The sequence below is a fragment of the Dipodomys spectabilis genome, unplaced genomic scaffold, assembly GCF_019054845.1.
Source record: "Dipodomys spectabilis isolate Male_0828 unplaced genomic scaffold, ASM1905484v1 ptg000051l, whole genome shotgun sequence".
Lineage (NCBI taxonomy): Eukaryota > Metazoa > Chordata > Mammalia > Rodentia > Heteromyidae > Dipodomys > Dipodomys spectabilis.
The window spans coordinates 15200069-15224771 of record NW_024870728.1 but is presented as its reverse complement, the minus strand read 5'-3'; the positions used below and the strand labels follow the sequence as shown (position 1 = coordinate 15224771).

At 37.7% G+C, this 24703-nt stretch overlaps 1 protein-coding gene across 2 annotated transcripts in view; it reads right to left on the bottom strand.

Moving 5' to 3' along the window:
- The window catches only part of Abca12 (ATP binding cassette subfamily A member 12), a 177656-nt gene that overhangs the window by 107996 nt on the left and 44957 nt on the right, over nucleotides 1-24703 (bottom strand). For both annotated transcript variants that reach the window (XM_042679132.1, XM_042679133.1), the window contains exons 3-6: nucleotides 14241-14394; nucleotides 5102-5193; nucleotides 3162-3259; nucleotides 37-222 (exon numbers count right to left, since the gene is read on the bottom strand). In XM_042679132.1, coding sequence (XP_042535066.1) covers nucleotides 37-222; nucleotides 3162-3259; nucleotides 5102-5193; nucleotides 14241-14394 — 530 coding nt within the window. The remainder of the gene's footprint in view (nucleotides 1-36; nucleotides 223-3161; nucleotides 3260-5101; nucleotides 5194-14240; nucleotides 14395-24703) is intronic.

Here is a 24703-nt window from a genome sequence, read left to right as displayed (position 1 = left end):
TAAGATCTTGGACATTTTAAAAGATCTTTTACTCACCTGAGAGAATTGCTTCTTTAATTCCTGGAGAGAAGATTCTAAAAGGGTCGTGTTTGAAAGGCAGAATTTGTTAAAAATATTTTTTCCTAGAGTGAGCCAAGAGAAGGAATAATTTGCATTGTATCCTGGATAGGTCTCACATATTTCTTTCCGTATGTCTTCTGAAGTGGCATTTTGCTTTAAGAGCTAGAAACATGTGTGAGAAGAGGTAATATTAGTACATATAGATGTTAAAATATTCTATTCTTTAAGAGAACTGACCTGTCTTTACAACAGTCACCTTAAAAGTTGTGCATTATTATTGCAACTATTAAAATAAAAATATATAGTATATGGTATATAGTATATAGTATAACTATGGGGACTTGTAGAGGAAAATGATATAATTATATATGAATGTGACAAATTCTTGGCATTGTTAAGATTTGAATGATTACCATTTGATTATGTATCTGAACCCATTTCTTATCTCTGATAGAGCTAAATCCATCAAGGGTTTTCTAACAAAAATCTCATGCATCAGAGACCTATTTGTAAGAGATGATAGCATTCAAGATGCATTGTACTCATAAACTGACATGCTAAATTGCAACCCCTTTGTACAACCACTTAAAGATAATAAAAATAAAATAATTAATAAACCAGATAAAGGAGGAAAAAATTCCTATTCCTATTTCCTTGACATTGAATAGCAGAAACTCAGGTGTCTTAAATTTGTACTTCTCCCCCACCCCAAGAAAGTTGGTTGTGATCTTTTGGAGATTTTCAAAACGGGGGAGGGCTTTAAGGTCCATTCTCAGGACCAACCTTCCTTATTTACAGAAGTGAAGAAATGAATGGTTTCATTCTAATCTCATGTAGGAAAAGTAAGGAAAAATATTTATCTGAAAAAATCATGTATCTAATACTGATAAATTCAGCATCATTGTATTATTAGACATGATAATGGAATCATTACAATCCCTCTATAGATTCCATAGGCAGTCTAGTTAAATATGCAGCATTATTTACAGCTAAAATATTGGCTACATCCGCAATTATCCATTTGTTTAAATAGTTATAGAGATGACTAAATTAATTTGTAACCGTTAAGGAGCTCCTCATGTTAATTCTTATTATTCTGTTAGGTGAGGGTCAACTTAATCCTTAAGTTTACATTACAAATTCTATACTCTGCATTCCACCAACTCAGCTTCTAAATATAATGGACTAAGACAGGATCCACTTATCTAGAATGTATACTAAACTCTATATCTTCTAGTCATTCATCCATATCTCCTCTAACATTACACATAAACTCACTCCACAGTGATTTTTCTACTGATTCTTGCCAGGGTTGCAGGAAGCAGTAAAGGGAAAGAAAGGAATCAGAAAGATTGCTGACACAGGCATCAATACGTCATCTTAATTTTTACATTCTTTCCCTGCTCCAATTTCTCTAAAAATATATCTACAACATATAAAGTTCATTTTGGACTTATCTCCTCTGGATATATGACTCTGTAGTGCCTCACAAAATTCAGAAGTTACATTCAATATGAAAAGGAGTACCTGAGAGTTTCTATAAAGTGGTGTTTTTTGAGAATAATATTTCTATTCTTCATATTAAAGAATTTATATGATCCAATGGATGAATGTTTCCTAGGAACAAACATGGAAGAAATAGAATGGAATAGAGTTGATCTCCCAGTTTGCATACTAGCATAATTGGGAGAGCTTTAAACTGGAGTTAACTGCTAAACATTTCAGGTTGGCAAGGGAGCATTCATGATTATATTGAATGAAAAAAGTCCAGCCAGCACTGGCAGAGTTACCTCAGTGATGATCAGTTTGATGCCTTTTCCTGGAATCCATTTTTGAGGCATCTTTTTGCTCAAATATGACACCTTGTTTACTAAGACATCTTAGTTATGTGGAAAGTTAATTCAAAAGTCACTAATGATGACATATTAAGCAGTAGTGGTTATGGGTGCAGAATGTGAGTAAAGGTCAGAGACATATTTCATGAGTCAGATGCAAAAAATGACTATAATATGAATTTGTGTGTCTGAGCATGATACAGAGAGGGAAAGGAGACAGAAAGGAGAGAGAAAATATTTCCAACAAAAATACTAAATATGGTCTCTTCATTTCCGAAGAGCATGCAAATTCAGGATTCAAATGTCCACTGTAGAGGCCAAATTGCTTAAATATATGAAATTTGTTGGTTAAGAAACAGAAAGGGCCGAGCCAGTGGCTCACGCCTGTAATCCTAGCTACTCAGGAGGCTAAGATCTGAGGATTGCGGCTGAAAACCGGCCTGGGCCTGGGCAGGAAAGTCCATGAGACTCTTATCTCCAATAAACCACAAGAAAACCAGAAGTGGCACTGTGGCTCAAGTGGCAGAGTGATAGCCCTGAGCTGAAGAGCTGAGGGACAGTGTCCAGGCCCAGAGTTCAAGTCCCATGATGGACAAAGAGAAAGAAATAGCAAGGAAAAGGTGTTACAGTTAACAGAAAGGCACCTGTTCTGCTCAAATATGCTCATGTTTAATTTCTTAACTTCCCTGTACAATACACATACACACATACTTTACAGGCTGATGCTGTATATCCTTTATAAAACTATGTGTATCATATTGCAATCTGGGAAATCATAAAATGAATGATCTCCAGTAAACAGAAAAGGCCATAGGCAAGCTCTCTAAAATATGCTAAGGGAAAAGATTTTTTTTTCTACTGGGGGGAGATTTTTCCAGTCTTAATTTGTCCAAGGACATTATTTAATATGGATGAGGTAGAACATTTAAAGAGCGTTAAAGTTTCACTTCTCTCTCTCTCCCTGCTTCAAAAAGTTGAAAAATTGCACATAATGTCACCTTATTTCTTGCTAAATAAAAACGAAGTTCAATTAAGGGACTTACCAGGGCAGTAAATAAATGCCCAAGGACTTAAAGAATTCACGAAGTCTTTGAATTAAGCAGTGATTGAAGAGTCCTTTAGCAAAGAATCTGTCTGAGATAGGACTTAAATGGGACAGGTGCTCCAAACCACTTCCTCTGTAGATAACAGATTCCCTCTCTTAACCTAATATGCATTTGTTCAACCTGTTCATTATCAGTCTATTACAAAATTAAGTGAAGTTACCTTTTCCAAACCAAGAATCCGTGTAAGCAGTTCACTGCCATTAAAAGTTCCTGTTGCAATACTTTCCAAATCAGAACTTGGACCAGGAAATACTGTGGCTGCAGTACAATAAATAATACATCAGAATTCTAAACATACATACCCCAAATGGGCAGGATCATATAAGAACCATTAGGTAGCCTTTGTAACTTCATATACCCTATAACAAAAATGTACCCAAATAGGTTGTGGTCCATTCCTATTCCTCCCTGCCCCCCAGTTAATATTATTGTTTTCACTTCCATTTGTGTCATTATACTTCATCATCAAGATTATTTTCCAATAAACTGAATCATTCCTTGCAGGCCTAGAGAATTTGAGGTATCTCCACCACCAGCTCTATGCATAGATCTATCATATCCAACATCTGTTCAAAGGATCTGCCAAAGCACATCTGGTGATAATGGTCTTTCTTTTTAATTATCCAATTGGGATGCTGAAATCTGCTTAGGATCATAAATTCTCCCTTCCCCAAAGTGTTTTCTGAGTGATATTTCAGATCAAATAAATGGATGAAGCAATTAGTTCATAAAACCATATATTCTAATTAAGCAATTCCCCAAGTGGCCTCATCTAGTACTGTTTATAATGTGATAGAGCTTTCTGAGCATGGAGCGGTAGTTAGAAGTATACATTCAGAACTACATGGTGGCTCTCCCAGAAAACTATTATGCTTCTTTTTATTAATTTTATACACAAGTATGCATCATCCTCATAATAAAGAATTGTAGTACACGAAGATAAGAGTAACAGATCTTCAGTAAGGCCTAGGCTACATTTTAAGGGTTATAGTGTGGATTCACTGATTCTTCTAGACCATCACAAGACATTTGTGACATGATTGATCAGGGGTAGAAAGATAATCTGTGGCCATCAACGAAAACAATGCTTACTAAGACCATGGCTATAGTTCTACTATGCCATAACCCACTCAGCCACAATCACTCATAATGGAATGTTCACTTCTCAAAACCGCTCACTGCTGGGCTCTTACTATATTAACTTGGGACTTGTTGAAATGTGGCTTATCCACTTGTATTGGAATGTTACTTAATATCCTAGTATCTGAAATATTCCATGACATTTTAAAAGATGATACTTCCCCCTCCCCCAGAGCACCAACCATATTCCAAAAGACAAGAATCTATTTTATTCAGCAGTCAATCTTCAGCCCTGAGGACAGCGCGGTACATGATAGCAGACTCCTAATAGAGATTTTTCACATAGATGTAAATTGTGCTGTTGGTTGAGAGTTTTGGGTTCTTCTCCAGATGCATCCATATCACATGGCTGTAAGGCTTGGAAATGTGTTTTGGAGGAGAAACTCAAGATGTTTTGTGCATGCAAGGTGGACGGCTACTAGCCTAGATGTGAATCTAAATTCAGACCCACTCTGAAGACTGAAAGTGAGAGCTAGGTGGGGGAAAGAAGTGTATCATTCAAAAAGTATTGGCTGGGCAATAATCTAATAACTGTAATGCTGTGTGACTATGGACACAGCACTGAACTTGGTTTGGCCTTGTATTATTCACCTGTGAAATAGAAAACTGGGGCTACTTTTAAGATGCTTTCAATATTTTTTATGACTGAATGTTTTTGGCCATCCAACATTGTGTAATTGTAGGCAATTAAAAAATCTAGAGTCAATTCTGGGATAGAGTACAATTGTGAACTCTTTTGCTCCTATAAAGTATTTTAGTAAGAATTCAATTTCTAGTTACCCTGCAGAGTTTTGCATAATTAGATCACCGCACTCAGGCAACTATGAGGAATATTTAGACCTCTTCAGGCTATCCTAAATGTTGCATCTTTATTTGAAAGTCTAAAGTAGAAACCTTTGAGAGATTAGACTTACTGGCTGTTTTCAAAACCTGTTCAAAACCTTATAGAAGAATGCTTACCCAGCGATGTGTGTCTTCTTTCTGGAAGTGGGGTGCTCTGGTGTGATAAATCGCTGTCCTTCTCCAGCTTGGATGACTTTTTCTGAATCTTACTAGAGAAAAAAAAAGGCAAAAACTCTATAACTTCACCCACATTAATTTCAGTTAGCTAAAGTAATGTATTAGGTGACAGACTCCAGAGCTCTCTAAGGACTTGGAAATTTTTCATCTGCGCTCTAGTATAGCAAAGGAATTACTCACTATAAACCAATGAATATATAAAGTCTCCTACCTGGTAAGTTTTTATTCAGAAATGATCACCTCATTTGTTTTTTAATCATATAGAAAAGAAATTTCTGAGAATTAGACCTAAAGTTGATTATTATTATTATTATTTCTTCAAAATGTTGAGGAATCCTCAATGAGATGAAAATTGAGAATGGGTTAGAGACAGGCCAAAGTGTCATTTCTTGTCAATCACAAAAGGAAAACACGTTTCTCACTTAAAATGGTACATGGCATTCTGATGATTTTCATAGTTAACTAGTACTTGTAAGGTAAAAACTCAAGGAAGACATAAAAGAGCAAACGTTTATTGAGTATCTAGGATGGTCCAGGAACCATGATTAGTGATATCATAGGTGGCATGGCAGCAGTAGAAAGGAAGAAGATTAAAACAGATGGTCAATGTACCACATGTATAAAGCAACAATACACACAATGGTACCAAGATGCCCTGAGCAGTATAATCACAATGGATTGGGGGAGAAAATATTTACTATATTACTTCCCACAATTTACTAATCATCTGTATTTTAAAATCATCATGTTAAAAACTTCTATATTACTATATTATTATTTCCATATATTATACTATCCTATACTATATTACCTCTCACAATTTATTAACCATCTCTATTGTAAAACCATCATATTTAAGGAATAATTTCCTATCAAGTTGATATTATTAAAAAGGAGATAATTATATTTCCTTGAAAATTGGATGCACCCAAGACTAAGTGCCTAAAATCAACATGTGTAACTACACAAATTTAGTCAGTATGAATATCTGAGTGTAGATAATTACTAGAGTTCTGGAAAGTTGGTGGGTTTTGTGCACCTGTTTGTAAAACTCATAATTAAGATATATAAAGATGACAAGAAGTTCTATTTACCACTGTGGTTCAATGCAACTTCTGCTTTAGAAACGAGATCTTTGTGCTTTATAATTGGAAAAAAATATGTTTACTGGGTTTTCCCCTCTCCATGTATTCTTTTCTTATGAAAAAAAATGATAGGAAGAAGTAATATTCGTTTCCATTCCCTAGTGTTTTTCCAATATTCTCCTTAAAATGTACAGGTTGCTCTGAAAGTCCTGCATTCTTAATGTACTTTTGAATTATTCATGACCGTGACTGTATTCCCCTAAATCTTTTTACATTCCTTATGCTGGCTCTGTGGATGGGAAAACCATTCAGATAAAATAAGAACTGACCTGAACCTTCTCCCTTCTCTGAAAAGGAAGTTTGAGAAAGTTTGAGAAACTTGGGTTGACTTTTCTTTTCCTTGACACTTTTCCCCCACCAGTTCAGGTAGTGATGGTGTAAGGAAGGCAACCGAATGTCAATACATTTTGAAAACAAAGTGAAAAAGCAAACAAACCCTACCTTCATAAAAATTTCACTTTCCCAGGGACAGTAAGAAAAAACAAAGGGAGAATGACAAAGATCAAAATATCAATGAAGGAACACGAGAAGAAAGACTGAATAATAAATGGGAATGGGGAAGGAGCATTAAGACAGGAAGAAGGGGGACGTTGAAAACAAAACAAAAATGTGCTATTGGTTGGAGAGAAAAAGGCTGCATGTGCTCCTTTGAAGACACTCTCCCTACCTTCCCGCCTACATCAATCAACCTTCTCTTATCAGAAGTCATTAAACATCTAAATAGGATGGTGGTTGGCTCAGCAGTAAAGCCTGTGATCAAGACTAGGACTCATGAGGCTACCTTTGTAGGTGGACCTCCTAGTAACAAGCTGTCCACATCCTTTAAGTGGAAATGAGAGTTGAGATATCATCTGTGCTTTGCTTTTCCTCTTTCCTAAAAATTTCCCCAATCTCCTTACGCATTTAGAAGGCTTGATATAATGGCAGGCCTCCACTCCAGTTGGGTATAAAACCTGTTTGCTTTAAATAAAATAAAACCCACAATGTAAATCCATAACAGAGAACATGTGTAAAGAGGTGAATCAACACTGTAAGTTGAGATGCAAATGAATTCCCACAAAGATAATTAATTCTATTGTCTCTCCTTTTAGAGTTACTACAAGAGAGCAAAAAGGAAGCCAGGCCTGTTGAGTGTATGATGGTGTTTTCTGGGCTTTCTAATGAGTGTGATCATGCTGACAAAGCTCTGCATAAACAAGTCATCCTTCTGTTATTTAGTACAATCACTAAGTATACATTTATTTACTTCCATAGGTAACTTCACTCACAAGTTCTTTATTCTGAGAGTGGGCACTGTCAAATGAAATCTTTAAATTCTCATCTTCCAGCACAGTACTAAACTATACTATCTGATTGATGTCTGGCTAAAGGAAAGAGCCGATATTGCTGAGATGTGAGCAAAAGAACTTTGGATTTGAAAATGCCTTTTAGAATTTCAGCTCAATCTCCTCCTAAACCATTCTCTACCTCATGTGCACATTGTAACGTTGCTCTGCCTGTAGCATGAGATGTGTAAACCCAGGGTCTGTGTGGGTCCTGTGTCTACTAGAAATCAGCTTTTTGTCAACATCCTCACAAAAGAAGATAGTTTACAGATATCAAGTTATAGACCACATATGTTGTAGACTTGGAACATCACCCAGGGGTTTGTAACCGCGTCTTCACTTTATAGGTTTATTGCATTTCATTACGTTTTTATGAAAGCAATTTTCTATTTGTAGTGATAACCAAACTTCCCCTTCTTATCCTGAAAGATTCTTGAGTCTACAGTGCAATGTCCTGACAGATGGTCGGATAGTGAGCACATGACAAGCACTGAGTACTTGATAATAAGTAATGTCACTTGGAGCAACATATAGCTGAGGAAGCATCTTTATAAAATGTCCTTAGCCAGACTCTGAAAGAATCCTTGGAAAAGAGAATAGCCAGGGTATACGCTTACATCGCACCTCCATTATTCATTCACTAACTCATCAACACTTATTCAGTTCCCACTGCAATGGGAAAAAACCAAATGAGAAAGCCAGGGACTGACAACAAAATATTAAGGGTGAGATCAATCTCACCCAATTTATCACTCTCTCATCATCATCTTGACCCCTTTCTTAGAACCATTTCAAAGATTTCAATGTTCTATTTTTATATATGCCCATTCAAAGTGCATCAAACATATTCGTCCTCATTAACATTCTCAATTTGTCCTCACCCACGCAGAGCCTGGTATCTATTCCTGAACAGAGCCTGTTAGATTTGCTTGATATTCTGTGTGTGTGTGTGTGTGTGTGTGTGTGTGTGTGTGTGTGTGTGTGTGTGTGTGTGTGTGTGTGTGGTGTATATTAAGTATATTTGAATATATTGTATTTTAATAAGAATAACTCCTCTATTCCTCTCCTCTCTATTTCTCCATTCCCTCTACCCTTATTGTTTAATAGCTCTTGGTGAGATTCCTTATGCAATCTTCATATATGTACGTAGTGTTCTTTACTATTACTCTCCCTCCAGTATACTTGTTCCCTCTTGTTCCTCTCTCTTCTTCCCAGTCTCATAGTTAAGAATCATTATATATAATAACATTATGACATATGTGTGTACATATGACATATTCACAGTACTTTTATAAATATGTATCTCTTTCAGGTTTAGATTCCACAGCTTTTATTGGAATGAGCGGAATGCACAGTTCCATGGAGTTTGCTAAGGATTTCTCTTCCAAGATGGTGGAGACATAAAACTCTTCTTCCGTGGCTATCATGGGGCTCCATTTGGAGTGGAATACTGTAAGGGAAGTATCTTGTGCTTCAGAATTGTACTATGCTCTGAGGAAAACTAAGCCCAAAATAGATGTGACTTCTCAGACATCTACTAACATTTGCATCTGGGAGATGTCACATTTATATGTGTCATGGTAGTGGTAGAATTTATGCCCTTATCCTGAGCGTCAAGTATTTCCTGTGAGCGGGAAAGACTACCTGTCTCAGGGTATATCTGTGTGCACTGTGGCACATTTTGTCTATAAAAAGAACTCCTATGAGGAAAGAGACATACGGCAAAGAAAATTCTGGAAAGAAAATTCTGACATTTGTTTTTTTGTCGCTACGGTTCAGTTAAATTTTACACGTTTTTTTTTTCTCTTTTCCTTGGCATTATAATTATACATAGCAGCATCTGGAAAGAAGAGGTAAAGAAAATGGAAAGAAGGGAATGTTCTTGGCCACTATTGCTCTCAGTCCCACATGGCATTCATCATTGACTTTTAACTACAAATGGGATTGAAGAGAGTGTTCGGTCATAGAGGCTCTCTCAGTGATTGGATGCAGTCATCCTGTCTATCCTCAAGCAGAAGTCATCTGCAGGACAACTTGAATTGTTTTAATTATCTCCTTGTATTTCATCTTGACCTTCCATCTCCAAGGGTCATTGTGATTCAGCTACACACCCTGCTTTTTTTTCATTTTCAAAACCTATCTGTCTTCGAAGATATCCCAGTTACCATCAAGAATTAGAAATAGCTTGTCCTTCTACATTCTTATGAAGGGCTTTGGAGTTATAATATGTACCGAGATTAAGCACATTTCTAAAAACTTTTAAAGGCACTGTATGGGTAGGTGAGGAAATGGTTTTCGGGTCGATGTGTATCAGAAGCACGTGGGGCAGGAAAAGGAGACAGCATGACTGTGACAGATTACATTCTACCAGCCATGAAACAGGCAGCTTCACTTGGCAACACTGCAAGAAAATCTGTCATTTCTTTAGGACAGAAGCAAAGCTACCTGCCAAGTTCTCTATGCAGACTGTGTAGGTGCCTCCGTCTATTTTTTTCTTTCACTAAGTCCTGAGATTCTTCTTTATGGCATATCATAGATACATCTTCCCCTAATCTGGTCATTACATCCTATCTGTCCTTAATGACCATACTCCTATTCTGTTTTCCTTGTCTTGTTCCTCTTTCTCCTTTCCCTCTTTCTCCTTTTTCTTCTGCTGTGTTGAACCCAGGGCCTTGCATGTGCTGGGCATGCACTGATCTACATGTTCATCCACTGATTACATCCTAAAAGACCTCTGGGAGAATTCTCCCAGCATCTCTTCTCCCAATCCTACTTCTGCTCCAATATTAAACCTGCCGGTAAGATCCACATTACTCAGGCACAGACAATGTCTTATGGAACCTGATATTCAGCATTTGTGTCCAATGTTTTGATCACAGTGAGAACTAAACAAATACTCATCATGCCTACCATTTATATGCAGTGATTTAATTCCCCTCTCTCTCTTCCCTCCCCCCCCCCCCCAATTAGGTTGTGAATTCTCATGGGGTAAGGAATGTGCCTTATTCATTTTGGTGTCTAAAATGGCTCACATAGCAATAGTCTCCATGCGTGTACATTGTATATGTTCTATGTATTCTTAATAAATGACTGAATAATTTGGCTTACAAGGCAGTTAAAACAATCTCCCAGGTGGTCTTGGCTAAGAGAATTTTAACCTTTCTCCTTTTTTTTTTGCACTAATGCTAGTCTCATTTAGAACAACAAGACAGCCTTACATTCAAATGAAGTGATTCCATATCCAGTTGGTTTGTATTTCCTATATTAGCTTTAAGTCCATTTCTAAAGTAATCTATAATGTTTCAATATTAACAAAATATCTTTGGCACTCCTAAATTATTCATGAAAAAAATTGGATGAGCTTTTATTTATAGGTCTGTAGGAGGAATCCAATGGTAGAAGAGGTATGAATTTAGAAACCATGGGTCATGAATAACCGTCAACAGGAAACAATTCTACTGAGACCATCCCTCGCCCCCAGGATCTGTAGGAATGCAAAATCACTCCTCTCTGTAATGACCCTCTGAGCTCCAGGGGATGATCTCTGTTCTTTGCCAACTGTGTGAGCAATGGCACAGATAGAGGCCCCCACAGTCTGATATATTCTGAGAGGCATTCCAAGGGACGGAGGATGAGGCTAACTTTTGTGATGTCAGACCATTCATTGAGCATAAGAGCAAGAAAACTGTAAATGTTATCATTTCTTTTTGGTTTTTTTTTCAGACAGCTAGTTAGAGTTGATGTTGAGTTCAGGGTTGGACTTTTTTTAAGTCCCTTATTCTGAAAGTAATGCCTAGTGAAGTATGAATTTAATAACAGAAGGTTGGTGGCAAAAACAAACTCAAATCAAAACACTTGGCAACTTGCCAGCAAGTAGTAACTGCTATATGAGCATTTCATTCAGAAAAGCATCCTATTAAAGGAAACATGGAAGGCTCTTTTGATGAGACCAAAGGTGGTATTTTGTTTCCTGACTGGCAAAACAGAAAAGGAAGACTTTTCTGTCTCAGTAAGGCTATGTTGTTGAATCTTCCTTCACCAAAACGTAGCAAATTAGTAGCATAGTTTACCCAGTAATCACGTGCCAGTTTCATTGCACAGTTATATAAAACACAAAACTTAATAGCATGATGGGGAATATCATTAATATGATTTTGTTATTGCACATAATTTTCTAAATTAAGCTCCAATTAGTAGTTCAGAAAATTATTGAATATGCAGCAATATATACCCCAAGCTAGACAAACCACCGATAGGTTAGAATGTAGCTAAGAAAAGCATGCATAGCCATCTATCAGTTTGCCCAACTCTGTTTTGTTCTATATATATCATATAGAAAAACTACACCTTTCTGGGGAGTAGATTTGCATAATTCTCAGATATGTTAACAATTTCCTTCTAGTGAAGCCTTCCTTGGTGAAGTAGTGGCAGAGACAGGGCATGGAGAGAATATATAAAGAAGAAAGCCCCAAATGGAATCCAAATTGTAAATTATATAAATTAATATTTTCTTTATCTCTTTGAATGTTTGGTTCACAAAATGTCTGTTCCAACAAAGGAGGGAGTAACAATGCCTGACAGGAAATGTACTCATTACCTTACTGATGTAACTGTAACCTCTCTATATAGCATCTTTACAAGAAAATAAAATTTTAAAAAATGTCAGTTCCAAGTAAACCTCTTCATGAAGTTTTTCTTGTTACCACTGCTGAAACCTCTCTCTCTCTCTCTTTCTCTGTCTGTCTCTGTCTCTCTGTCTCTCTCTGTTTCTCTGTCTCTGTCTCTGTCTCTGTCTCTCTCTCTCTCTCTCCACCAAGTAGGGAGAGTATGCTGTTTAGCTATCCTCTGGAGATTATTCTTTTGTCCTGGCTATTATTGGTTTAATATTTTTTTTCGCCTGATAGAACACCGGCATAAATCATGGTTAATCTAGCACTCACGTAGGTACAGACCAACAGGTCTGGATCACCAGGCAATGCCATTCTTCCATTTATCTCACCATTACACCATTGTACAATAGTGGACAAAGTCTCTAAAGAATGCTTTGGTCTCCATACAGAAACGTACAGTAGTACTCATTGTAGGTAAGCATACATAAGCATCTAGTAACCATATGTCATGGCTTGCTTAAAACTTCCTAATAGTTTCTCAAAATACAAATCCTTTACTTTTCCTTTAATGGTTGATTCTGTATGCTGTACCTCCTATAATCCTTTTCAACATGGCCCAGGCACTTTTACCATCTTTCATTGTGTTTCAATCATAGTAGCTGGCTTTCTGCTCTCAGTGTCCAAGATTTCCTCATCTCAATTCTCCACCTGCAGCATTCTTTTCCAGATATTCACACACTACTACTCATCTTTGTTGGTCAGAGATCTTCCCTTGCCACTCTATTAAATCCCTATCTTTCAACTTCTACCTCTTAACCTACTTTATCTTCTCACAAGTATGCTTATGATCATGTTATTATGCTAATTATTTGGTTATTCACTTTCCTACTTCCTTCCTTGCAACAGAATGCAAGTAACAGAAGGGAGAGACTTTGTTTTTCATTTCTGTATCACAGTATGTGGAATGTTGCTTGGTACTTACAAGTATTGGAATCTTTATTTCTTGAATAAGTTAATAAGTGAATAAATGAACATCAGAGTTGTTTATTAAGACAACAAACCCAGTGTGAATTAGCAACTCAACATATATGTATCCCAAGGTGTTTCCTATGACAGTTCTTGACATGTTTATATTTCATGATAACAGGTGATCTCCTTTAAAATATCACCCATACTACTTGGTGAGCAAAGTCATCCTAAATGATGTGAAAGGAAAAGTTGTGCTATAGCCCAAGGAATTTAATATTCAGATTTGGAAACCAAATATCTCTGGTTATGCATGAACACAATCTTTTCTTGAGAGATGCTTTAAAATAAAACTCTCTAACAGAGTTATCTCACAGTTGAATCAAAATTACAATATTCTTCTCAGTTCTGTGGACAGGTAGGCTCATGGGAATGATTTTACATTTAGAATTCTAGGAAGAAATATTGAGGTTGTAAATGGTCAGGTTGTAAATGATCTGAATTCTTTATCTTCATTCTTCAGCCGCTTCTCACACCATAAAACAGAACACACATTACCCCCATTAAATGTCTATTGTCTAATTATCCATATTTTCAACCTTATTACCTTGAATTTTGAGACCCTTCAAATTTCCTGTTTGCACTACTTGATTTTTACTGTATCTAGAAGGGTAAAATACAGTAATATAAACACCTCAGTCTTCGTGGACATGGCATCTCTGATACTGATGTCATGCTGGTGACTGAGTCTCAGAGCAATGGGTCACCAACATGGTGTGACAGTGCAGAAGAAGAATTGCCTTGGCCACTTGTCTTAAAAAGCAAAATTTGACCAATTCAAGCAAAAGATCATCTCACAGAATCTTAGTGATTTCAAATTGTACTCGCCTTGTTCCTTCCTATTTATACCATCACACTTGTAGACATAGAGATTACAGTTGTGACTTTTTACAGCATAGTTATAGTGGTAGTCATAAGGAAAGCAGACTTCATCTCCCAGCAAAACCCAGTACACGTGAGAAGAATCTCTTACCTGTCTTTAAATAGTGCCTCATTAACCCCTTTTCTCCGAAGCAGATCCAGCGGCCTGTAGGGTGTGTCTTTGCATTTAGAGTCTGTGTCACAAAGCAGTGTTTGCAAGAATGGGAAGAATCCAGTGCTAGGAAGATTCCGAGGTGCAAGGTAACCTGAAATTAAAATAATAATAATAATTGCATCATTGGGGCTGGGAAGGTGGCTCAGTGGTAGAGTGCTTGCCTTGAATGTATGAGGCCCTGGGTTCGATTCCTCAGCACCACATAAGCAGAAAAAGCTGGAAGTGGTATTGTGGCACAAGTAGTAGAGCACTAGCCTTGAGCTGAAGAGCTGAGGGACAGTGCCCAGGCCCACAGTTCAGGCACCATGACTGGCAAAAAAAAAAAAAATAATAATTACATCATTATGGAATACTTGCCTAGGGAGTGAAAGAAATGTAGCAATATTTCCATTTTGTGAAATTACCTTTTGGAAAAGACAAAAGCCTTCAAACTAGCCCCACTTCTCCAACTAACATTTCCCATGGGGTAGGAGTAGACCCAAAGGGTGCTTGATTCAACTTGATTCTTATAGATTTGCTAGAATGAATTAAAACAGTTTAAAATGCCTCTTGCCCGTGAATTCCTTTTTCCAGAGATTTATTATAAAGAAATATCTAAAGGATGTTTCAAAAATGTTTGGTATTGGGCTGGGAAGATGGCTCAGTGGTAGAGTGCTTGCCTTGCATGCATGAGGCCCTGGGTTCGATTCCTCAGCACGACATAAGCAGAAAAAAAAGCCAGAAGTGGCGCTGTGGCTCAAGTGGTAGAGCGCTAGCCTTGAGCGGAAGAGCTGAAAGATAGTGCCCAGGCCCAGAATTCAGGCCCACGACTGGGCCCCCCTCCCAAAAAAAAATGTTTGGTATAACCTAAAATCATAGTAATGATATGATATGATTGTCAAAAGGGAAGTGGGTGGGGGAGGGGAACAAGCAGGTAGAAGAAGGGGAAAAAAAAAACAGGTGATACAGGTAGTAGCAAGTGTATTATGGAAGTATATTATGAACATGCATGAAAACGGCATAATGAAACCCACTGAAAAGTTATTCAAAAGAAGGGAGAAGATGAGAGAGTGGTTAAGAAAGAGGAACATAGGTGGTATGAATTTGATCAAAGTACATTATATGTGAATTGCAAATATCACAATGCAGCCCCTTTGTACAATTAATTTATGCCAATAAAAACTTGAAAAAGAACATTAAAAAATAAGTTGTCATGTGTTCCGATGACAAAACACAATGCAGCCATTAAAAATGCCAGCTTGTGTGGAGAAACACATCCTTAAAGAGAATAAGCTAGAAAAAAAACAATTTTAAAACAAGATGAGAGGTATGGAATTTTGTACCTGTGTTTTATTTTTTCTTAATACATATTTTTTATTGTAAAGATACTGTACAGAGGGGTTACAATTACAAGAGCAAGGTAATGAGTCCATTTCTTATCCAGCATTGTTACCACCTCCTTTATTTTTCCCCTACCATCCCTTTTCTCCCCACCTCCCCAACTCCCTCTCCTCTCCTCTCTCCCACCGCTTCCTTCCTCCCCTCCCCTTGCCCTGCAAAGTTGTAAAGTTCATTTCAACATACTGTCTTGTACATTTCATTGTTACAATTGGTCATCCTGTATCCTTATTTCAGAATTTTGTTATTTCCCTCCCCTTCCCCAAATTAGAAAAATGTATCTACAAGATGCAGGACACCAGAATCAAATACAGTGACAAGGGTTGTACCATGGGGAAAGAACATACAAAGAACAAAAATTCACATAGTGCATTAAAAAGAACAGCAACAAAGATAAAACCTCTTGTGTCTCTATCTTGGGGTTCATTTCTCTTAGCATCAAGTTATATGGTCATATGTACATAGTTTTTACCTCTTCTGCTTGTCCCAGACATATACTAGTTATTGCAGATAAGGAAAACCGTGGGAGTTATATTTCTTTGTCTGGCTTACTTCATTTAATATATTTTTCCAAGTCTTTCCATTTCCTAACAAATGGGGTGGTGTCATTCTTTCTGATGGAGGCATAAAATTCACATACACATACACATACACACATACACACACACACACACACACACACACCCCACATTTTCTCAATCCATTCATCTACTGAGAAGCATCTGGGTTGCTTCCATATCTTAGCTATGGTAAATAATGCTGCAGTAAACATAGTTATGCTTGTAGCCTTAGTATGGCCTTGTTTGTGATCATTTGGGTAAATGCCTACAAGTGGGATTGCTGGGTCATAGGGGAGCTCTATGTGGAGTCTTTTTAGGAATCTCCACATTGCTTTCCAAAGTGGTTGAACAAGTTTACATTCCCACCAACAATACAGTAGGGTACCCTTTTGGCCACATCCCCTCCAGCATCTGTTGTTAGAGTTCTTGATTATAGCCATTCTAACTGGGGTGAGGTAGAATCTCAATGTTCTTTTGATTTGCATTCCTTTTATGGCCAGAGCAGTTGAGCATTTCTTCATGTGTCTATTGGCCACTCTTATTTCCTCTTCAGAGAAGTCTCTCTTTAAGTCTTTAGCCTACTTATTCTTTTATTTTTTTTTTGTCGGTAGTGGGGCTTGAACTTTGGGCCTGGGCGCTGTCCCTGTGCTTTTCAGCTCAAGGCCAGCGCTCTACCTCTTGAGCCACAGCGCCACTTTGCCATACAGAAGTTCTGCAGTTTCATGCAATTCCATTTGTCCAACCTTTCTTTGATTTGTCGTGTTTAAGGGTCTTCATTAAGAAAATTTTGGCCTGTGCCAAGGAACCCTAGAGTTTCTCCTACTCCTTTCTGTAATGTTTTCATGGTATCTGCTTTTATTTTGAGGTCTTTGATCCATTTGGAGTTGATTCTGGTGCAAGGTGATGGGGATCTAGCTTTAGTTTTCTACAAGTGATTAACCAATTTTGCCAGCACCATTTACTGAAGAGGCTGTCTTTCTTCCATCCTATTTTTTTAGCTCCCTTATTGAAGATTAGGTGGCTATAGGTCTGTGGGTTCATTTCTGGGTCTTCAATTCTATTCCATTGGTCCTCAGGACTGTTCTTATGCTAGTACCAATCTGTTTTCATCAGTACCAAACTTCAAACTCTACTACAAACCATAGTACCTGTGACTTTAGAATTTAGAAAAGCTGGGCAGGTGGATCACAAATCCAGGGCCAGCCTTGGCTACATCACAGATTTTTATCTCAAAAACCAACCAACCAACCAACGGAGCAGTCCTAACCTTTGGAAATATACATAGACGCATCATACACACAAATACCCATGTGCTAAAATCCTGAGCAGCAATACAACATTTTAATGATGTTTTTACCTGGATAAATTTTGAATGAATGTTTTGAATGTATGCTAATTTCTCTTCCTAATGTACATGTCTGCTTTTGTAATCAAAGTGAGTTCAAATCCAGGCATTTCTTCAGATAGTAGGAAATATATTACTTGCTTCCCAGATTTTTGGCTAAGTATAGAAAATTTTAGTCCTTTTAAGATTTAAAATGCTAATTACATGTACAATGTTTTCCCCCTACCATACTAACAGTAGTAAGTTTGTAGGTTTCCCCAAAATTATTCATAGGAAACAAGCATTACAATGGTAAGGGATTCATCATTTTTAACACTTGCTTTATATAATTGATGATGACAAACTGTGAGGTGGAAAGCTTTTCAGGATTAAGTTTGATACTAAAACATCAGATTCCTCCCTTTGGGAAAATATGCAGATAATGTAGTCTTTTTATTTTATTTTTTATTATTCTTAAGTATCCTTAAGTTATACAAAGGGGTTTTAATTCAGCATGTCAGTTTTTGTTTTGTTTTGTTTTGTTTTTGGTCATGGGGCTTGAACTCTGGGTTTGTGCTCTGTCCCTCAGCTTTTCAGCTCAAGGCTAGCACTCTACCATTTGAGCCACAGCACCACTTCTGGTTTTCTGGTGATTTATTGGAGATAAGAGTCTCATGGACTTTCCTGCCCAGGCTGGCTTTGAACTGTGATCCTCAGATCTCAGCCTCTGGAGTAACTAGGATGACAGGAAGGAGCCACCAGCTCCCGGCTTCAACATGTCAGTTAGATAAGAACAATTTATCTTTTATCATTCTCCCTTAATGTCCCAACTCCTCTATCCTTTCAATTAACTTAGTTCCATTTGGACATGTATACAGAGAACTTTCAAGTAAGTGGAGGAACAGAAGGAAATTTCCATCTGAAGACTTTAATAAGCCAAACTTTGATTTCCTCATGAATCAGTCAATACAGATCTACTTTTCCATTAAAGGAAAAGAAGAAATGTTTTAAATAATGTTAAGTGCAACAGTGCTCTGCACTAAGACAAATCAATATAGATAATAAATAGAAAATCCACCTAAATAACTTAAATAGAGGCCTCTGTAAAGAAAGAAAGCCAGAAATAAAAGGAGAGAAGGCCATAGGAACTTTGGTCAGAAGGAAAGAGAGCAAAAAGGGAGGTTGTAGAAAAAGCAACCTTGTCATCCTTAAAGATAGGAGGGGTGGAGGTTGAGAAGCCAAAAGCCAAGCAATACGGGCAACCTGTAGAGGCTAGGAAGAAAAGGCAAGAAAACAGATCCGACTCCCTACAGTCTGAAAGATATAAGGGCCCTTCTAATGTTTGATCTTCATCCCAGTAAGATTAGGTTCCAGCACTGTAAAGTGATAAAAAATCCTGCCATTAGTACGTGGCAAATTCTTGTAGAAGCCATGGGAAAATAAAAATCAATACCTGTATGAATTCAAGTTTTGAAAACTCACTAGAGTTAGGAAAAAGCTTAAGCCCACAGAACTATTCACTAGGACCTTCTAAGCAGCCCTTATTTCTGGTTTGTTTTTTTTTTTTTTGGGGGGGGGGGTCCAGTCATGGGGCCTGAATTCTGGGCCTAGGTGCTGTCCCTCAGCTCTTCAGCTCAAGGCTAGCACTCTACCACTTGAGTCACAGCACCACTTCTGGCTTATTTTTTTCTGCTTATGTGGTGCTGAGGAATCGAACCCAGGGACTCATGCATGCAAGGCAAGCACTCTACCACTGAGCCACCATCCCAGCCCCAGCCCTTATTTCTGACACCAGAAAAACTGATGCCTCTCTTTACACCAAACCCAAGTAAAAACTGCAGTGAACCAACAATTCCCATCTATAGCTTCCTGGTAGGGCAGTTTCCCTGAAAAAACAAGAGAGGAACAGTCAAATTGCCTGCTAGTTTTTCACACCATCCCTCAATAGCAAACTTCTGCCACGGTGCACCTCATGCAGGGAGAACCTTTAAAAGTCTGGGAAGGAAGTAGAATTTCTACTTCAGCTGTAATCTACCCTCTTACACAGATCCCAGCTGACATCCCTCACTCAGGAGATGGGTGTGCAAACAGACTTGTCCCTTCTCCCTCTCAGACACCCACAGTGGAGCCAATGAATGGGAAGTAGATGACAACAGGATCAGAGAACCAAGTGACCTCTCTGGCCTGTACCACTTATCTGTCTGACAATGTGGATGCCAAGGCAGAGATAAAAGCAATAGAAACTCAAGAAAATCTATACTGTCACATGAAGAGAGAGAAGAAGAAAGGGAAGAAAATGTAATGATAAGAAGAGCCAGAGAAGTTGATGGTTAGTCTCCAATTTTGTCTTTCCTGGCATTGAATGCAAATTTTAAATTACCTGAAGGGAAAATCCGAAGGAAATTCAACCCACAACATTCTTTGATGTGGTACTTGTAGAAGAAAAACTGACTTAAAAATTATTAATTTTTTATTAGCTTTAAGTAGTTGTACAAAAGGGATTCAATTCACCGTGTCAAATTATAAGGACACTGCCTCTTGAAAACTGTATTTTTAAAAGAAAATTTAATCACAGGGTTTCTTTAAAAGTGAGTTCCTTGGGTGCTTGAAAGTACAAATGTGGATGCTTTGCATAAGTTTTTGATAACAGATTTGCAACTTATAATAGGATTGTGCCAATGAGGAATTGTTCAAGTGTGCACCAAATTTGGTTTCCACAGTGCCTTGCAGTGTGTGCATTCTGCATGATTTGCTTGGGAAGCTCCATCTTGCAAAGGTTGTGCATTCATCAAGGTGAGAAGGCTTGCTGCAGCAACAACACCAATTTAGGAGCGTCTTCTGAATCCCATGAATTATGCTAGACCAGTGACATACACTTACAACATCCATCTTTCTCTGACACTCACAATCTACGTTCTCATATACATCAACCTTTCACAAACTCTGAAAATCTTCTAGAACTAACAATTACATCGAGATAAGCTTTACCATGGCTTTCTTGGGAAAACAAATGGATTTTTCCATCTTCCACCCATTGTGGTTATGTATGAAGGATGTAATCCACCAGAGCCATGGAAGGGTCAGGCTATCACGTGTTTCAAAGTTGCTCGTTTTCACATGAATTTACTCTATGCTGAAGGTGCTTTATCTTCTCAAATGCAAAGATACAGGGAAAAAAAAAAAGAAACTTCCCTTCTAGACATAGGCATAGAGAATGCAAAGCACAGGTTATAATGGGAGAACCACGTTTCTAGCGAGAACAGATATACAGAAACAAATAGATACACATCATGACGGTATGAAACACGTACAAAAGATATAACAGGGATCTCAAAGTTAAAGGATAAAGACCTTTTACCATTAGTCTCTAGGATCTCCTATCCAGGACAGCATTATGCAAAAGCTACCGCCAAATTAATGGAGGTCAAATTCAGAAGACTCCAACATAGCTGGAAAGTGGGGTGAAGTGGATGGCAAGCAAACTTCAAACAGTCCACTGCTGTTTGTGCTGTTATTGTTTGCAGGACAATTATAAAGAATAAACCACCAATTAACTAAGCCTTAAACAAGATCAAATTTATTTTTTCATTAATGAAAGAATGAAACCAAGATTATAACAAGATCTTTATTTGTTCAGAGCATTAATAGTATTACACAATATTAAAAAACAGCTCCCGTGTGTGGTCTGTGGATGAACAACATCAGCATCACTTCTAAACTTATTTAAAAAAAAAAAAAAATTCCAAGACTAGGCTATAGCTCTGAATGCACAGGAGGCCCTGGTTCAGCTCTAGCCACTGGGGGGCGAATGGAGGAGGAAAGTTCCATTTGCTCCCTTGAGTTCCTGACTAGGAGGTCCTTAATCAGGAAGTCTAGGAGTGTGGTCCCATCTGTGGTTTAACAGCCATTCAAGGTATTTTGGATGTATAGTAACAGTTGGAGAACCACTGGATTTGCCCACAAACCTCATGAGATTCGGATACCATTTTAAGCTCAGATGCTATACTATCTCTATCATAATTACTTAATTATACAATGTAGCAACAATCAGTGAACCTCGTTGCATTCCAGTAAAACTTTATTTCTACAAGTGGTTTTTTTCTTTCTTGCTATTGCTTCTAATGTAATTATAAGGTACCACATGATTTTTTTTTGCTTTGTATGTCCCTCCCCCACGGTATAACCCCTGTTTTCACTGTATTTGATGTTGGTATAATTTGGGGAGGGAAAGGGAAAAAACAAATTGTTTAAACAGGGATACAGGTGGACCAATTGCAACAATGAGATGTACAAGACGCTAGTCAAAAACCAACTTTACAAAGGGTAAACCAAAGGAGGAGGGTGCAATGCTTGGTAAGAAATGTACGCATTATCCTGCCCATGTGATTGTAACCCCTCTGTACAGTATGTTCACAAATAAAATTAAATTAAATTAAAAAAAATAAAATAAAATAAAATAAACCAACTTTACAATTTAGGTGGGGAGGGAGAAGAGTGTAGTTGTGGAGGTGGGAGAGAAGGGATGGTAGGGGAAAAACAAAGGAGGAGGCAACAATGCTTGATAAGAAATGTACTCATTTCCTCGCTCAGGTAACTGTAACCCCTTCTCTGTACAGTTGGCTGGATTTGGCCCATGGCCTGAGAAGTTTCCTGTCTCTAGGAAGATTATCTTTCCTAATGTTCCTCCTCTCTTTCTCATGTTCATTTCTTACTTTCCTTTTCTCCTTCAACATTCTTTTCCCCTTCCCTCATTTCATTTAACCCACTTTATATTCTTTTATATTTCTTTTTCCCTTAATTTCTTTTCTTTCCATTCACTACCTCTGCACTGTACTTGATTTTTAAATTCTTTTCTCTTTTCCTCCTCCCCTTCTCTTTTCTTTCTCCACATCCTCTCTCTACACATAGTCAAGAATGCAGTTTTCCATTACAGGATGGAATAGGAGAAACCCTAAGTCTCCTTGGTTCAAGCCGAAATTTTCTTAATAGAGACCCAGAAACACAACAAATCAAAGAAAGGTTGGACAAATGGGATTGCATGAAGTTGCAGAGCTTCTGCATGGCAAAGGACATAGCTAGCAAGATCAATAGAAAACCCACGGATTGGGAGAAGATCTTCACTAGCCATACAATGGACAAGGGTCTCATATCTAAAATATACTTGGAACTCAAAAAATTAAATCCCTCAACAACAAATCTTCAAAGAAACAACTGGCCAATAAATAAGTGGGCTAAAGACTTAAAGAGAAACTTCTCTGAAGAGGAAAGAAGGATGGCCAATAGGCACATGAAGAAATGCTCAACCTCCCTAGCCATAAAAGAAATGCAAATCAAAACAACATTGAGATAACACCTCACTCCAGTTAGAATGGCTAAAATCAAGAACTCTAATAACAACAGATGTTGGAGAGGATGTGGACAGAAGGGAATCTTACTGCATTGTTGGTGGGAGTGTAAACTTGTTCAACCACTTTGGAAAGCAGTATGGAGGTTCCTCAAAAGACTCTACATAGAGCTCCCCTATGACCCGGCAAGCCTACTTTTGGGCATTTACCCAAATGATCACGAACAAGACCACACTAAAGTTACCAGGATGACTATGTTTATTGCAGCATTATTTACCATAGCTAAGATATGGAACCAACCCAGATGCCCCTCAGTAGATGAATTGATCAAGAAAATGTGGTATATATACACAATGGAATTCTATGCCTCCATCAGAAAGAATGACATTGCCCCATTTGTTAGGAAATGGAAAGGCTTGAAAAAAATTATATTAAGTGAAGTAAGCCAAGCCCAAAGAAACATAGGTTGCATGGTTTCCCTTATTTGCTATCTAGTATATGTCTGAGTCAAGCAGAAAAGGTCAGATAAGGTGCTGTTAGGGAAATGAACCCTAAGATATGTATTCAAATGTTTTTTTCTTTCATGCATTTGTTTCTAACTCATTTATAAGATTATTTCTTTGTTGCTTTGTATGTCCTTCCCCCACGGTATAACCCCTGCTTTCACTGTATTTGATGTTGGTCTAATTTGTGGAGGGGAAGGGGAAAAACAAATCATTTAAATAGGGATACAGGTGGACCCACTGCAATAATGAGATGTACAAGTCATTATGTTGAAAACGAACTTTACATCTTTGGTGGGGGGTGGGGGGTGGAGGTGAGGGGGGCGGGGAGGATTCGGTGGGGGGGCCGAGGGGGAGGATGGGAAGGGATGGGAAGGGAAAACAAAGGAGGAGGCTACAATGCTTGATAAGAAATGTACTCATTATCTTGCCCATGTAATTGTAACCCCTCTGTACAGTATTTTCACAATAAAAATAAATAAATAAATAAAATTTAAAAAATAAAAAAATAAAAAGAATGCACTTTTCTCCCAACATCTTCTCTTACTATTTCAATTTTATTTTTTCACTCTAGTAATTTTTTATTGGCTTTCATAATAAATTTGGAAGCATCCTGCACATTGGCAATATGGGCTAGCAAAGTGCTATTTCTATTTAGTATATTATTAAAGAAAGAAATGTCACCGTCTCTTTAGTAATGAAGCTCCTACCATTTGACATCATTAGGCTCAGGAAGTGTTCTGTAGGTTGCCTTGCTGACATTTGAATATATTGTAGCAATAGAAGAATTGGAGAATTTCCACTGTGTTTCTTTGATTTTTTTTTTTTCTCAAAACAGGTCAGAACCCAATGTAAGTGGTGCTTTTGTGTTTCCAGGTGAGAGGAATTTAGTTTGTAACTCCAGGAAAGAAATGAATGATAAGTTTTGGAAAGGAAATTCTAACAGTATATGGAGTTGCATATCAAGGCTATTATATTTGTCTCAACTTTTTGGACATGGGGTCACATTGATAGAACAGGAGTGAAGAAGAAGCACAAATGCTGTTAACATCACAAGCATTTAACACCACGACCAGAGTAAATGAGACAAGGAAAGCCAAAACCATCGACTGCATAGGCTCTCCTCCACTCCAGTGCCTCTGACAAAGGCCTCCAGCAACTACTCTGTCCACAGTGACCTTAGCCTAGGGTTAAAACTGGTATGACTTTAAGTCATTAAATAGAAACACTAAGTAAAACTGAAGTAACCAATAAGCTATTTGCAACACAAAATTCCAACAGAGTTCACGGC